The following is a 17,223-nucleotide window of genomic DNA, read 5'->3' on the forward strand; positions in this document are numbered from 1 at the left end:
GAGCATATACTATACTATGACAGTAGCAGCAGGCATTATTGGGGTAGTAAACCATCTGCCATTCTTTTTCGTATCTGAACATTCCTTGTCCTTTCAGGTATTACTATGGCACCTGCAGATATTCAAAGTGGACGCAATTTGCAAAATCTGCATAATTATGTGCGGACTTTAAATGGTGCAGTTATTGTGGACCTAAAAGAGCTAACAGAAATCTTCTATAGGAATATGTGGCCCACCAGGTTATGAGTACATTGATAAGCCCACATTAAGATAATGCTGGATTAAAAAAAAAAATCACTAGATACACCATGGCAATCATAATTAGACTTTAATAGAAAGGTATTAGAACATATCTTTAAATCCATCTGCACAGATGGTGCTGTTTAACAACCCAGTTATGTAGAAACGCTCTCCAACTAACTCTTCGCTACTTTGAAGATAGCTGCAAGGCTTAGTTACTAAGAAATAAAAGTACCGCCTCAAACTATGCATGTATTGTTACTTAGCATGCAGGCATTAGCTTGCATATTTAAGTCATACAAGCTGCCAACATGAGGAAATTAACACTTTACATATGAATGAGGATGCCACAGAATATGGCATTTGTCAAAAGTAAATTAGTCTGTTTAAGAAACAGCATGGCCATGCATAATAATCTGAATATTTACATATAGAGTTCAAAGCAATTTGCTAAATTACCACTTCAAAACTCCTTCGGACATCATGACCAGCTACCCACTCCTATGAATATACAACGAACTTAGATTGGCTTGAAAACTATATTTTAAAACATTGTAGATCCAATATTGTAAGAAAAACACATAGGAGTGTAAATAATACCAAACATGGACAGGCAAAAACATTGTTGCAAAAGGTTAGAGAGAATAACTTACGCCAGGATATTCTCTTCCTTGCTGAGTCTGGTGGTGAGGGCACCTACTACTTCCTGTGAGGCCAGGGGGAGGCCAAAGCCACTGAGTGCTCCCACTGCATGATATATCTGGGTGACTGAGGAATCCTCACTAATTGCACCAAGCAGAATATCTTTAGTTTCATTGGAGATAGTCACCTGTAATGAGAACCATATTAGAGCAGTAAGCTTCATCTGCAATCCTGTGTGTGTTAATCAGCGGAACAATCAATTATATCCATTTACCTACCTCACACTTGGACAGGGCTTGGCTGGCCTGAGCAGCATAGAACAGAGAATCCACACTACTTGCGTCTACATTAGAGCGGATGAAATCACAGGCCACCTATGAACAGTAAGAAGTGCAAGTGTTGATAAAACACTATTAAATGAACCAAACACAAAATGTGGTGTCCAGCATTAATCACAAAAGTACACAATGGCGAGTAAACTCAGTACATACATAATCATCACTTTGGACTAAAAATCACACAGTAAAACAGTCAGACAACAAAGGACTAAAATGTAAGCATGCAGTGCATTAGTATAGGTAAACATAAAAGGAACTGTACTGTAAATCCTATGTGAAAGGTCCAGAATGATTTTGGTTCGGTATTTGTTCCAACATTATATAGCAACATCATTCTGCTAAATTAGCTCTGAAACAGCAAAGTACGTACATTGCTCCTACAGAAAAGATGAGCTAGCCGATATCATTTATTTGTTTAGCGCCTAAAGTGGCTTATGCTTTACACGTTTGTCAATTCTGTGCAACACTGTACTGATCACGAGGCTCTGTTCACTAGCCATATGGTGTAGACTTGTAAACCGAAGAAATGGAGGTCTGTTCACTAGCAAAGCATATATAACATTGTGTACTGATAGCAAGAAAACATCATGGCTGACCTTAATAAATGCTGGGTACACACTGACAGATATATCGCTCGTTTCATTGAAAGGACGATATATCTGTAGTGCACCGGCGAGAGTGTAGAAATCATTCACAGACATATCACATCTGCTCTGCAGCACAGATGATGCAGATATATTTTTTTTGCCAGATATCGGCACATCTGGCTGTGTGCACGGGCGACCTACTGACCGTCTGTACACTTGCTGCAGGGAAGGCTGTTGACTGACATCTCAACTGGGTGGACAAATGTAAATGCCCGCCCAGTTGCGATGTCAGCACAGACACATCGGGCGAACGATTGGTAAGTGTGTATGTACTTAACAATCGTTAGATAGGTCGGCGGCTCTACCAAACAGCCAACCCGTCAGTCTGGTGTGTACCCAGCTTAAGGCCGCAGGTAGTATAAAATCCTAGGACCATTTCACAATGCAGTAATTCTTTTTTGCTTTATTTTTCATTTTTATTAACCTCAGAAGATCTTTAAAATACAGTAAATAAAATAGGCAAGACTAAGTCTAACACATATAAAACAGACTGGACCTATTAGTAGATACAACATCATATATTAGATCTAAGAGGACATGAGTCTATTAATGCCTTGCATGGGATAGCAAAGCGCAAGCCCCCACCACTCGAATTATACTTATAAAATGCATTTTTAGTTCCTAACTGATGCTGACTGCACAACTATGGGTGGGACCGAATATAACAAAGGCCTTACAACTGTGTTTATGAAAGCAGAGTTTTCATAGTAAAAATTATCTACATTCATGGAAAGCATTGCAGCATTTGTTTTGGCAGTCATTCGATTGTAAACTACTAATACTAAACTATTTAATGTGTTTCATGAACTGCACACCGACACTTAGCTGGTACACACCTAACATATCTGCAGATAACTGTTGTTCAAACATGCTGAGCAACCATCATCTGTTCTATGGCCGCGGGTCCCTCCCCGTGGCCTCTGCTGCAAATGTACGGGCAGTTGTCAAACTGCCCGTATACACAGCATGATGCACCAATATATCTGCAGATATATTGGGCATTGGCTGTGCAGCACAGCCAACGCGATACGTCTGTGAACGGCTAATAGGAATCGGTATGGAATGCCGGCAGTCGGGATCCCAGCTGTCAGAATCCCGACAGGGCTAGCATACCTACACTTGTTGTTCGCTATGCTAACCCTCCCTCTTTGGTGCCTAACTTTAAACTCCACCCTAGTACCTGAACCTAACCTCCCCGCACCCTAAACCTAACCTTCCCCCCCTAAGTGCCTAACCCTCCACCCACCCCGCTACTTACCTTCGGTATCCCGGCGCTAGGGATTGTGATAGGCGTCGGGATTTCGGCGCAGGTAATATCAGTGCCGGCATCGCGTCCGCCAGGATACCGACTGTAACCCGGCCAATATATCTGCTAGTATGTAGGACCTTAGCTTTATTTTTGGAAACGTCCCTCTATATTGATCGGAGAGCTGCCGGGGCAACAACTGAAGTCCCTCCCACATCATTAGGATAGTGTACTGTTGGGTCCTGATGCAGGACAAAAAAAACAAGACATTTGAGTTGCTGTATAATCACTGCTCCTCTGTATGAGTCCTCCAATACACAACAAGCCTGCCAGGCTGTCAGTAAATGTATCAGCTGTTAGACAGGCACCTCCATTATAACACGAGGGATGAAAGAGCAACTTCTTCAGCCTTATATAGTCCAGTATAATCACTGCAGTTATACCATGTTTTATATTAGCTCAGTAACAAATATGAGTATTCCTATGGGAGGTATGTTCACATCAAACTGTCTTATAAAGCTCTATAAGAAGCAGCCAAATGATGCAGTGACCTGATTTTAGCTGGCCCAAAACATCAAAGAATTATAATAAAATAAGACAACCTAATAAAAACAAGGCAGTGTAACTGGATAAGATATGTGGAAAGGTTAATAATGACCACAATATTGGCATGGAGAGTACAGCAACTTGGAATTTAAAGGTATTTTTCGAAATGTAATTTATGTATTCTCTAACCTTTGAATAAATTATAACGTCAGAAATTAGCATAGTACAATCACTGCCACATAGTTTATCGCATATACAGCCAGTAAACAGAAAAGCAAAGTGAAAAATTCAATGGCATCTTATACATACATAGAACATTCATGCGATAATGATCTTGGGTTCAAGAAAAGCATTGGAGTATCCCAAAAGGGGGGAGATGGGCAGGCATGTCCCAAGTATCTTTAGATGATACCAAGTTAACCATTTTCCTAACAGACTTTTTTTTACCCTAGGACAGTGTTTCTCACACTCGGTCCCCAAAGAACCCTTACAGTGCGTGTTTTCAAGATATCCCCAGGAATAGTTTTACCACCCATAGATCTATTGCGTTAGTCATTTAATACACGTGCTCCACAGCAGAATTATCTGGAAAACATGCACTGTTAGGGTTCCATGAGGACCGGGTTTCAGAAACACTGCCCTGAGAGAAAGGGTGCGGATATATGGAAGCCATATAGAATATTTTTCAGCCCTCTGTTTGCATCTATAGACATTTCAATTTGAAATATTTAAAATTGGTGTTTTATACTAGGGAACATCTAAGAGACTCTGTACCTTGAGATTAATGCACTGTAAAGGGATGGTTTTCTTACCAGTCGTTGCAATCCTAGCCAGTAGCAGTGCAGCACCTGGAAGTAACATATGGGAATATCCAATAGATCTAATATTTTAGGGAATTTTTTTTAAGCAGCATCCTACGCCTGGAGAAGCGGATCAAGGTTGTGCAATTCTGAGTAGGTCACATCTCAAGATAAGACTGTTGGATGGTGTGTTTACTCATATCTCAGAGTAGAGAAGTGGTGATAATTATGACATTAGGATATATTTCTTCAGAAGTGTAAATAAAATATGTCCCCTCCAAAAAGGAAACAGCACTAGTGCTCTTATACCGTATGCTAGTTTACTAATGCGGGATACAAACAGCATGTAATCCACCCTGCAAGAGCTGTGACCAAGCACCAGGCTAGGTCAAGCTGCTCTGGTCCCACTACAAGAGAGAGACCTGCAGCATAGGCTTAAACAGTCATAGCAGAAAACTAGCACAGCCTAGTCAGCCACTGACTGCATTAGGATGCTGGCGCTTTTAGAACTAGAAGTGCCAGTATAACCAGGAATGACGGAGCATACTGGAACATGTAGTGCTACTTGTAGGCTCAAAAAAAACCTACCATAACCAATAACCTATTCTTTTATTGACATTTTTATTGCAATCCTAAATGTATAGCGATTTTATTTTCTTCTCTAATGCAGAAATCCAAGTGTTAAAACAAAAATCAATGTGTAAAACAGCCTAATCCACTAGAAAGCCTTGAAACAATTGACAACAAGGGGGCCTGTCTGTGATTACCCAATTAGATCTTTTTCCCCTGAATGTCTAATGACATACACTCCGGCAATAAACATTGAAATATATTTCAAAGTGTGTACTTTCTTCAGCCTGAGGGCTCGATGCAATTGGCTGCACATTTTTATCCACAGCCTCCTAAGGACGCGAATAAAAATGTAGGAGGTCACACGTGAGATCAGGCAGCGTGAGGTGTGAATTGCGGTGCCATTGCCGGCATTTCTAAGTCATTGCAACGGGCAATTTGTCCCCTTCACACCAAATTGGATTGAGCTCTAAATGTCTGTATTGGTTAAATAAAGGTTCTCATGTATTACAAATTGTTAAGCTGCATACACACAACGATTTTGTTACCAACGATTTTCTGAACGATTTTTTAAAGTGTAATGAACGATTTTTTTGAATTGCAAACGATTTTTGCATAATCCCTTAATGAAAATCGTTGAGTTGACAAGTCTGACTGAACTACAAACATGAACAATCGTTCATCGTTTGACTCAAAGTGAACGATTACTTCAAACGATTATCGTTAAACGATATCGTTTAATGATAACCGTTCAAAAAATTGTGTGTGTGCAGCTTTACTATTCAGTTCTACCTGCATAACTTCTTGGAATTGTTTTTCTAATGCAGTTAAACCAGTATAATTCGCAGTTTTATGGTCTCCATTAAACTTAATTTTCTTATGTGAATGAAAAAAGACCTCAATACCCTCTCCGATCCAATATGAAAAGCATCTATCATTAGCAAAGTCAAACCAGAAGAAAAAAACATTTAAAAGGTGACTGGTATGTACTTTAACGTACAGGCAATTACATTTCATGTCTGATTTTTTTTTTTGTAAAGTGGTCCTGTCACTTGTATACAGAATGTAGTTAATCAATTCATAAGGAACCAATACCTCGTGATTACACACACCAAATGGTGCTGCAATTATATCACTGGTTCAGCCAAAATAAATGCACCAATACTTTATGGACCTACATTACAGTCATTAAAACATTAGTTCTAGTAAAGATAAAACAAACAACTTCTGCCTTTTTCACAAAGTAGTGACATACTTTACAATTGCCAATCTGTAATGGTATGCAATTTTAAAGTATATTATGCTCATTTTAATGCAAACGTATTTAGTGACCTAATGAAGTCATCTGAAACATTTAAGTGGTATCTTAGGGCCTGATTTAGCACGGATCGCAGCTACATAAATGCACGCAACCAAGCTGCGAAAATATGCTAAGGTCTGCCACCGCTCAGCCAGCATAGAGTGGCTTATTTATGTACGCCCATGCAACAGCGTTCAAACAGACAGGGACATCCTAGTTTCTCCAACCACTCCCCCGTCACCACCCCCCAAAGCTCATGGCCCATCACTCACTCTGCGACAGATTCCCCAGTGCGCCCGTATTCGCAGTCTGATCGCCGCGCACTGCGGTGCATGCGCAGGACGCAACAATCATCGATCTGCTAACGTGGCTGTTACTGCAATCCATGCTGAATCAGGCCCTTATAGTATAATAGAAACATTTTCACAGTGCTATATATTGAGCAGGACAGGTTTCCTGAAAAATTAAATAGGAAACAGCAGTGGCCTTGGTAAAATAAAATTGTCTAATTCATGCAAGTAATAAATAGGGTCAAAAGTTTTAGCATACGATTAATCATTATAGAACGTAGTGAGTTACTGGCTTTATAAAGCTTACCTGTTCATCCGACACACTAGCATCAAGATGTTGAAATCCTACAATGTAATAATATGCATTCTCCAGTTCAGACACAGGGTGTTGCAAACTCTCTTTAAGTCTCTCTACATCTGCCCGGCTAAGATAATGGCTGGGGGTCAAGGCATTGACACTTGCCAGGAGCACAAGCGCCAAGAGGAACAGTGGTACTGTAGAGAAAGAGTGAGTGTTACTGAATATTGATCAAGATGAGATACAAACAAAAATGTGGAAATTCAATCAGCTGCTGGCATTACTGCGTGGCTTCAGCACCTGAGTAAAGTGGCCGGAGCTATGCAATTAGCAGCCCGGCAATAAGCTCAAGGCAGCTTTAAATGCAAATTTTAGATCACATCTGTGGATAGTGAGAACAGAAATCCACATTATGTGCTGTCTCAGGGCTAATCGTGGAACGCTAACTGAATAGCTCTAGCCACTTTCATCAGGAACTGAAGCCACACAGTAATTGAAATCCCCTCAATATGTTTCACATCAGTCCTGTCCCGTTGGAGCTTACAGTCTAAAATAGCAAACACATAAGCTATAGTTAATTAGTATTCCTCCTAGGGCGAACATGGTGGCTGTCGCTGAAGGGCACTTTGGCACATGTCAACCCGGAAAAAATATGAGATATGGTAAGAACTTACCTTTGTTATCTCTATTTCTACGAAGTCCATAGGGTTCCACAGGATACCTTGGGGGTATAGGTGTGATGTCAGTCATCGGGCACCATAGAGTTAAACTTTCAGCCTCCCAGGATGCACTAGGGTCCCCCTCCTATACCCCGCCCCCGAGCCAAGGCACCTCAGTTAGTTACCAAGCCATAGGCCGGAGGAGGAGAAGGAAGAGAGAGAAAAAAGATCTGGACACACACAAGAATCACATTCTCACCAGATAGAGACGGAAAAACCGGTGACCAGAGCAAAGCCCATCTGCAGCACAGGTGCGACAGGGCGGGAGTCCTGTGGAACCCTATGGACTTCGTAGAAATAGAGATAACAAAGGTAAGTTCTTACCATATCTCATATTTTCTACTTCAGGGTCCATAGGGTATCCACAGGATACCTTGGGGATGTCCCAAAGCAGTATCCTTTAAGGGTGGGGACGCCCCTGTGCTGAAAGGAGAATCCGCCGCCCGAAGGAAGCATCCTGAGAGGCGAAGGTGTCAAACCTGTAATACCTCACGAAGGTATGGACAGAGTACCACGTAGCAGCCTTGCAGATCTGGACTGCAGAGGCACCACGTCGAGCTGCCCACGAAGGACCCACAGACATAGTGGAATGAGCCTTCACAGAAGGAGGAACCGGCAGGCCTTCATGAAGATAAGCTTCAGAAATTGCCACACGGATCCAGGCTGCCAAAGTTTGCTTTGAAGCAGGCCAACCCTTTTTACGGAAGCCATAGAGGACAAACAAGGCGTCCGACTTCCTAAAGCATTGAAGACCGCACGGAGTTCCAAGATATTTATTGTAAGCTCCGCTTCGGTCGGCGTCCACCTGCCCTGGAACAAGTGTGGACCCGAAACTGCTCCCCAGCCCCGAAGACTGGCGTCCGTTGTCAACAGGACCCAAATTGGAACCCAGAACGGACGTCCCTTGCTGAGATGGGTCATCTGTAACCACCAGGCAAGGGACAGGCGAACCTCCGGGGTGAGCACAATCGTCTGGGACTTCAGATACTGAGGCAGCCCGTTCCACTTGGAAGGATCAGGTGCTGCAGAGGTTTGGAGTGAAACTGGGCATATTCCACCATGTCGAACACCGACACCATGGAGCCCAGTAACCTCATCGCTGAGTGTAGAGACACCCGGCGGCTGTGCAGACAACTGCGCACCCTCGACTGTAAAGCAGAGATCTTTTCCTCCGTCACGAAGATCCTTTGCTGTCCAGAGTCCAATAAGGCTCCGAGGTGCAGAATCCGCCGAGACGGGATTAGAGTGGACTTCTGCCAGTTTATTAACCAGCCATGCCGTTGCAGTAGCGCAATGGTCAGGTCCAAGTGGCGTAGAAGGAGCTCTGGAGATCCTGCCACTAATAAAAGGTCGTCCAAGTACGGCAACATGCGGACTCCCTGCAGCCGCAGAGAAGCCGCCATGACCGCCATCACCTTGGTGAACACACGCGGTGCTGTCGCCAGGCCAAAAGGTAACGCCCGAAACTGGAAGTGGTCGCTGCGGATTGCAAACCTGAGGAACTGTTGATGGCGCGAAAGAATAGGGACATGCAGGTAAGCGTCCTGTATGTCCAATGACACCATGCAGTCCCCAGGTTCCAGCGCCATAATGATGTTCCGTAGGGTCTCCATCCGAAACTTCGGCACCCGCAAAGACTTGTTGAGAGCTTTGAGGTTTAGAATCGGACAATACGACCCATTGGGTTTCTGCACCAAAAAAAAGATGTGAATAGAAACCCTGGCCCCTCTGGGAGAATGGAACAGGCACTATCACTCCAGCCTGGAGCATAGTGTGCAAGACATTCCGCAGCTCCGTGGCCTTGTTCCGGTCTGATGGTAGACCCGTGGTGAAGAATCGAGCCGGGGGTCTGTGCCGGAAAGAGAGGGCGTACCCGTGGGAGACCACCTCGAGAACCCAAGTGTCTGTCGTGGTAACCGACCAACACCGGGCGAACTGCAGCAGGCGGCCTCCCACTTTGGGATCCCCCAAAGGGAGGCCCGGACCGTCAGGCCGCAGGCTTGTCATCTGGCTTAGGGGCCGGACGTCTGGTACTCCATGCCTGCTTCCGGGGCTTGGCCGATTTCTTAGGATCAGCCTGTCGAGGAAAAGACTGTGGTTTGGGCCTGCCCTGGGCCCTATAAGACCGAAAGGACGATGGTCCAGAACCAGAAGGAGCAGCGGCCGACGGGAGACATGCCGATTTGGCTGCCGCCAGCGTGGCCACAATCTTGTCCAGATCCGGACCGAAGAGAACTTCTCCGTTAAATGGCAACGCCTCCAAACCCTTTTTGGAATCAGCGTCCGCCTTCCAGGATCGCAACCACAAGGTGCGACGAGCAGCCACCGCTGCTGAAGAAATTCGAGACACCAGGGTACTAATGTCTAAGGCCGCCTCGTTGATATAAGTGGCCGAATCACGGAGATTACCAATCAACTCCGCCTGATCGGCCGGACAGTCAGAATCAAAAGACGGCTCGAATGAATCCGCCCAGCGCTCCATCGCTCTGGCAACCCAGCAAATGGCCATAGCCGGCCGTGCTGCCCCCCCCCCGCAAGGGAATAAGCCAGGCAGATCTCCACCTTGCGGTCCGTAGCATCCTTAAGGGAGGACATGGATGGCGTCGGCAATGTGGCACTACGGACAAGACGGGTCACGTGAGAATCCACCTGTGGAGGGGATTCCCACTTAGCAAAATAATTATCCGCGAACGGATAAGCCACCGCCAGGCGCCTCTGCGGCTGGTATCGTTTGCCAGGCTGTTTCCACGCCTCCTCTAAATGGTCTACTAACTGACCCGAAAGAGGAAAGACTGTGGCGTCACCCTTCACATCCTTAAAAAAGGCATACTTGGATTTAGCCACTGGGGGAACTTCGTCCTCAATCACCAAGGCTGTGCGGACTGCCCGAATAAGTCCAGGAATATATACCTTGGACCTAGCGTCAGCGTCCTTAGTATGGAGAGGTTCCTGATCGTAAGGATCCAGTATCTCCCCATCAGACGTCCCCTCTTCATCCTCATAAGGAGCCGACAGAGACGTCACCGGCCGTTTTTGTGGCCGCATCACAGACTCCCCTTGCAACACATCCGACAAGTGCTGTACAGAACTAGTCAGGGAGTTAACCCACCGAGGAGCAGAGAGGAGGCTGGCCTGGGGGAGGAGCGCTGCCACAGGACCAGTCGGCAGTGTGCAGAGAGGGCTGTGTGCAGCGGGGGAGGTGCCGGCTGTGAGACAGGAAAGGCGCGCTCCCCCGGCATGCATTTTACCCCCGGGACGCCGCAGCGCTACCGCTCTGCTGCCCCAGGGGGGTAGTGGAAGCGCAGGTTACATACCTGGCTCCACGCTGCAGCCAGTCCCCAGGGAGCCCCCTGCCTGGGGACTCTGGACCATGTAACAGCGGGGACCCACCGCGGGACTCCGCTGCTTACCTTGCTGTCCCCCTTGAATCCGGCCATGGTCTGGAACATCTGGGGTCACCGCTGTGACCCCAGATGCTCACCAGCATCCCCGGATCGGTACCGGCGGGGGTGTAGGGAAGACAGCATGGACATCAGGACTGACTGTCCATGCTGTACATCCAGATGTGCAGCCACAGCTGCATGCAGAAAAGCTTCAGGGGCTCTTCTAGCCCCCACTCCAACAGGTGCACCCGACTCCGGCCGGGCACCAAACTAAACTGAGGTGCCTTGGCTCGGGGGCGGGGTATAGGAGGGGGACCCTAGTGCATCCTGGGAGGCTGAAAGCTTAACTCTATGGTGCCGGATGACTGACGTCACACCTATACCCCCAAGGTAACCTGTGGATACCCTATGGACCCTGAAGTAGAAAGGGGTGTGGTCACTAGAAAAGGGGGCATGTTCTTGAGACTCACAGAAATGCCGGTCTGCACCCAAGCTCTCCCCACAGTGTGAATCGAGCATCAATACCAGTGGTTCTCAACCACTGTGCCGTGGCAGACTAGTGTGCCGTGAGCGGTTGTCAAGTGTGCCGCGAGGTCAGTGCAGTCAGACTTTACTTGTACTGCTGGCCCAGGCAGTGTTGGGCTCTTCAGGGAGGCTCAGGCCGTGACCTCTGGAGACGCCCGACTGCACGCTGCTCCCAGCTCTGTACTGTGTGCTCAGTCACAGAGTGTGACTGAGCTACCCCAGCTGATGACGGACAGGACAGGGACAACAGTGAGCCTTCTCAGCTGGTTATTTTTTTTTTTTTCTGTGGGGAGCAATTTCTTTCTGTGGGGACCATTTTGTGTTATATTTTTTTTCTGTGGGAGGCAATGTCTGTTCGGTTTCCTGTGGAGGACCAATTTGTAAGTTTTTCCCATGGGAGCCAATGTGTGTTTTCTTACTGTGAGGGACTAATGGTGTCTAAATTCTTGAGGCACATGCTTTATCGTGCCGCTATAATGCTTCCTGCTTTTCCTCTTTATCAAGGCGAAGCAGGAAGCACTAACGATGAGATGTATTAACATATCATCGGCTGGAGCGGGGGGAGTGATAACTGCCCCCTCCGGCGATCCCTGCCCGAGTACACAGCGCATCAGCCTAGTACAGATGCGCTGTGTCTCAGGCCCTGTCAGCTCCACTGAGCATGCGCGGGATCTCGCAAGTATCTCAAGATCCCGCGCGTGCAGCCGGCAGCCCCCACAGCAGAGCAGGGACAGCGCTGTCCCTGCTGTGGGGATAAGGAATCGCCAAGCTGTAACTGTCGATAGCGACAGCTGCAGCGGGTGGAATGGTCATGTGAACTGAACGTTCATACATAGCAGCGCCGACAATGACAGGGGCACAAAGCGCCTGTGTCATTTACAACCTAGCCACCCAATCATACATGGGGGAGAAGCGGTATCAGTGCGCTGATGCCGCTTCATACATCTCTCCCCTTGTTTGGTGTGCCGCGAGTTGAAAAAGGTTGAAACTCACTAATCTATTCACTTGCTGGTGATTGTTTCACTGGAACTCCTCCCCCCCTTCAACACAGGACACAGTAGCACAAGGGTGGGGATGGCTGTTTCAGCGGAGTGTCACCATAAGGGCAGGGTATTTCACAGAATTCAAATAAGGAAGGCCGCTGCGCCACGCTACAACAGCCTAGCAGAAACACTATAGCGGCCAATACACAGTGCGACAGGCACCATGCGACACGACGAGGGATCAGACATCCAACATATCGGGCAGTCATCACACAAGGTGCGATCGGGTGGCCGACCGCCCGATATGCAGGCTCCCCCACCTGCATAGCGCTGCACTGGATCGCACATTGCATCCCCTGATCGACTGAACCTGCAGTAAGATCTGGGGGTGCGATGTACGACCCCACGGGTGCGCGCTCGGTCCGACATCATGCCCATACACGGTGCGATATGGTCCGACATCATGCCCATACACGGTGCGATACGGTCCAACATCATGCCCATACACGGTCCGACATCATGCCCATACACGGTGCGACACGGTCCGACATCATGCCCATACACGGTGCGACACGGTCCGACATCATGCCCATACACGGTGCGACACGGTCCGACATCATGCCCATACACGGTGCGACACGGTCCGACATCATGCCCATACACGGTGCGACACGGTCCGACATCATGCCCATACACGGTGCGACACGGTCCGACATCATGCCCATACACGGTGCGACACGGTCCGACATCATGCCCATACACGGTGCGACACGGTCCGACATCATGCCCATACACGGTGCGACACGGTCCGACATCATGCCCATACACGGTCCGACATCATGCCCATACACTGTCCGACACGGTCCGACATCATGCCCATACACGGTCCGACATCATGCCCATACACGGTGCGACAGGCACCATGCGACACGACGAGGGATCAGACATCCAACATATCGGGCGGTCATCACACAAGGTGCGATCGGGTGGCCGACCGCCCGATATGCAGGCTCCCCCACCTGCATAGCGCTGCACTGGATCGCACATTGCATCCCCTGATCGACTGAACCTGCAGTAAGATCTGGGGGTGCGATGTACGACCCCACGGGTGCGCGCTCGGTCCGACATCATGCCCATACACGGTGCGATACGGTCCGACATCATGCCCATACACGGTGCGATACGGTCCAACATCATGCCCATACACGGTCCGACATCATGCCCATACACGGTGCGACACGGTCCGACATCATGCCCATACACGGGGCGACACGGTCCGACATCATGCCCATACACGGGGCGACACGGTCCGACATCATGCCCATACACGGGGCGACACGGTCCGACATCATGCCCATACACGGGGCGACACGGTCCGACATCATGCCCATACACGGGGCGACACGGTCCGACATCATGCCCATACACGGGGCGACACGGTCCGACATCATGCCCATACACGGGGCGACACGGTCCGACATCATGCCCATACACGGGGCGACACGGTCCGACATCATGCCCATACACGGGGCGACACGGTCCGACATCATGCCCATACACGGTCCGACATCATGCCCATACACGGTGCGACACGGTCCGACATCATGCCCATACACGGTCCGACATCATGCCCATACACGGTGCGACACTGTCCGACATCATGCCCATACACGGTGCGACATGGTCCGACATCATGCCCATACACGGTGCGACACGGTCCGACATCATGCCCATACACGGTCCGACATCATGCCCATACACGGTGCGACACGGTCCGACATCATGCCCATACACGGTCCGACATCATGCCCATACACGGTGCGACATGGTCCGACATCATGCCCATACACGGTCCGACATCATGCCCATACACGGTGCGACACGGTCCGACATCATGCCCATACACGGTGCGACACGGTCCGACATCATGCCCATACACGGTGCGACACGGTCCGACATCATGCCCATACACGGTGCGACACGGTCCGACATCATGCCCATACACGGTCCGACATCATGCCCATACACGGTGCGACACGGTCCGACATCATGCCCATACACGGTGCGACACGGTCCGACATCATGCCCATACACGGTGCGACACGGTCCGACATCATGCCCATACACGGTGCGACACGGTCCGACATCATGCCCATACACGGTGCGACACGGTCCGACATCATGCCCATACACGGTGCGACACGGTCCGACATCATGCCCATACACGGTGCGACACGGTCCGACATCATGCCCATACACGGTGCGATACGGTCCGACATCATGCCCATACACGGTGCGATACGGTCCGACATCATGCCCATACACGGTGCGATACGGTCCGACATCATGCCCATACACGGTGCGACATGGTCCGACATCATGCCCATACACGGTGCGATATAGCAGCCAAATCGTACCAATCCGTCGGATCGGCTGATTTATCACAGTGTATAGACCACTTAATTTTGACAATAACTAACATGCCAGTACGTTTTTGCACTGTTGAACACAACGTACTCAAACACAGGGGAAACCATACAAACTCACAGATAGGCCCCAATCAAAAAACAGACAAAACTCCAGTACTGTGAAGCAGCAATGCTAACTACTGTGCTGCTCAATTTAGAATTAAGCACTGTCCTCTGTGGTTGTGCATAATGTACAAAGCAATATTTATTACACCAAAAACCAGCATATGTAATCTACTGATGTGCCCTGAAAATTCAAATGATAGTGCCCCCATGAGGTTTGAGAGGGGACCGAACAGCCTCCATACAGAGAGATAGGGACATGGCAACACCATTAGGAAAAGGACAGATGTAGGCCATAATGAGATGGGGTTACACTACCTGCCAGCACACCACTTAACATGAGGGGGCTACACTGCCAGCTCCCCCGTACAATGGGGGGAGCTCCCTACCAGCATCCCCAGATAATGCAAGACTCTGCCAGCCGCGCGGGAGGAGGAGAGTCCCCGCAGGATCCGGGCCCCATCAGACATTTTAGACACCACAAAGGCCCCGTAGCACTGCAGGTGTATGTCTTCTGGCCGGGTAGGGATACTCACCCGCTGCCATGTTGCACACTCCCGCCCCTGACAACATCACCGGCCACACAGACCCGACACTATTTCCGGCGTCGACATCCAGGCAGGTGGAAAGGGCAGGATGGGGGGGGACCGAGGCACATACGGTGAACTGGGGCGACGTAACAGCACCGCCAGGCTCCTCACCCGGAGCAGCCTCAACCTATCAGCAGCTCTCAGTCACTCATATGGACTTCAGCGCCTAGTTGCCATGGTATGGGTTGTATTCTGGGCAAATGAGGCACAGTTACCCCTGTACAGCTCAAGGAATGGTCCCATCCAAAGCAGGGCGGAGAGAGACGCGCATGTGTCTGTGAACCATTGGCGGAGGCTGCTGCCAGTCACAGCGTAAGGCGGAGCTAACCTGGAGTGACGACGTCACCACCTGTGTGTGTGAGATGAATGAGCCTGTACTATTGCTGCTGCTGCTGCTGCCTACATAATAGAGGTTCATAAACTCTGCCATTACAGCCCAAATTTTAAGGATATCCATGCTGGAATCCAGAAAGTTATATCAAATTGACTGAGGTACTAATTAAGGTTGGGTACACACCTATAGATATATCTGTCCAATCTGGTGGGAAGAAAAACCTGGTAATGAATGGGAGCAAATAACAATAGAAATTTGCTCCCAAACACTGGAAAACGGACCAGATTTTCCCTCCCACCGGTTAGATATATCTATAGGTGTGTACGCAGCCTTAAGGTGTGTATCCACTAGCAGACTGTGAAACGACTGCATGATTACGACATTGTAATCGTGCAGTCGTTTCACAGTCTGCGCCGTGCTTACACTGAACGATCAGTCGTTCAGTGTAGGTACCCTCCTTCATCCCTGAATATGGGCAATCTTGTTATCAGCAGATAGACCGCATGTTCAGGCGATGATAGATGTCAAAAACGACCAGCGGGAGCACGCATCGCTGGTCGTTTTCAAAATTTTTATGGCCGATTAATGAACGATGCCGTTATCGTTCAATCGCTCATTTTAATCGGGTAGTGGATGTGCGCCTTTAGACACCTGTGCTTATCCATCCTTAAAATGTGGACTGTAATGGCGGAGTTTGGGAACCACTGTATTATATGATAGACTGACATCTAGTCAGTGAGAGGAAAGCTAACTGCCAGCTTCTGGGACTTTTGCTGCATACTTAAAATAACTGTTGGAATTTATGAATTTACAGAAACCTTCAAAGGCCTTACATATTATTTCATTATGTTTTATTTTAAAAAATATTTACCTTCTCATTAGCATTTTGCCATAACATAACAGGTATTGGGAATCGGTATGAAATACCGCCGGCCGCATGACCGGTGGTCCGATTCCCGGCAGCGCCTGGCCGTCAACAGCAGAATTCCCGGCAGCGGAAGCCCGACAGCGCTGGAAATCCCGATCGTGGATAGGTAAGTATTCTCTAACCTAACCCCCTAACCTCCCCCCCAAGTGCCTAACCCTAATCCCCCCTCTAAGTGCCTAAACCCCCTTCCCCGCTGCCTAAACCTAAGTCTCCCGGGGGGGTGCCTAACCCTAAGTTCTCCCCGGGGCTGCCTAACCCTCCCTCCCCCTAGCCTAACCCTCCCGGGGGGGTGCCTAACCATAAGCCCCCCCCC

The 17,223-nt window shown here is 48.5% G+C and overlaps 1 protein-coding gene across 2 annotated transcripts in view; it reads right to left on the bottom strand.

Moving 5' to 3' along the window:
* RPN2 (ribophorin II) overlaps positions 1–15,819 on the bottom strand; it is a 30,670-nt gene extending 14,851 nt beyond the window's left edge. Inside the window, exons 1-4 of one of the 2 annotated variants that reach the window (XM_088480570.1) lie at positions 15,595–15,819; positions 6,927–7,114; positions 1,161–1,256; positions 894–1,069 (exon numbers count right to left, since the gene is read on the bottom strand). In XM_088480570.1, coding sequence (XP_088336696.1) covers positions 894–1,069; positions 1,161–1,256; positions 6,927–7,114; positions 15,595–15,631 — 497 coding nt within the window. In that variant the 5' untranslated portion in view covers positions 15,632–15,819. The remainder of the gene's footprint in view (positions 1–893; positions 1,070–1,160; positions 1,257–6,926; positions 7,115–15,594) is intronic. The other variant, XM_088480571.1, reaches the window with a different exon arrangement.
* Between the last annotated feature and the right edge of the window lie 1,404 nt (positions 15,820–17,223).

The sequence above is a fragment of the Taudactylus pleione genome, unplaced genomic scaffold (genome assembly GCF_031769625.1).
Source record: "Taudactylus pleione unplaced genomic scaffold, aTauple2 ptg000256l, whole genome shotgun sequence".
Classification (NCBI taxonomy): domain Eukaryota; kingdom Metazoa; phylum Chordata; class Amphibia; order Anura; family Myobatrachidae; genus Taudactylus; species Taudactylus pleione.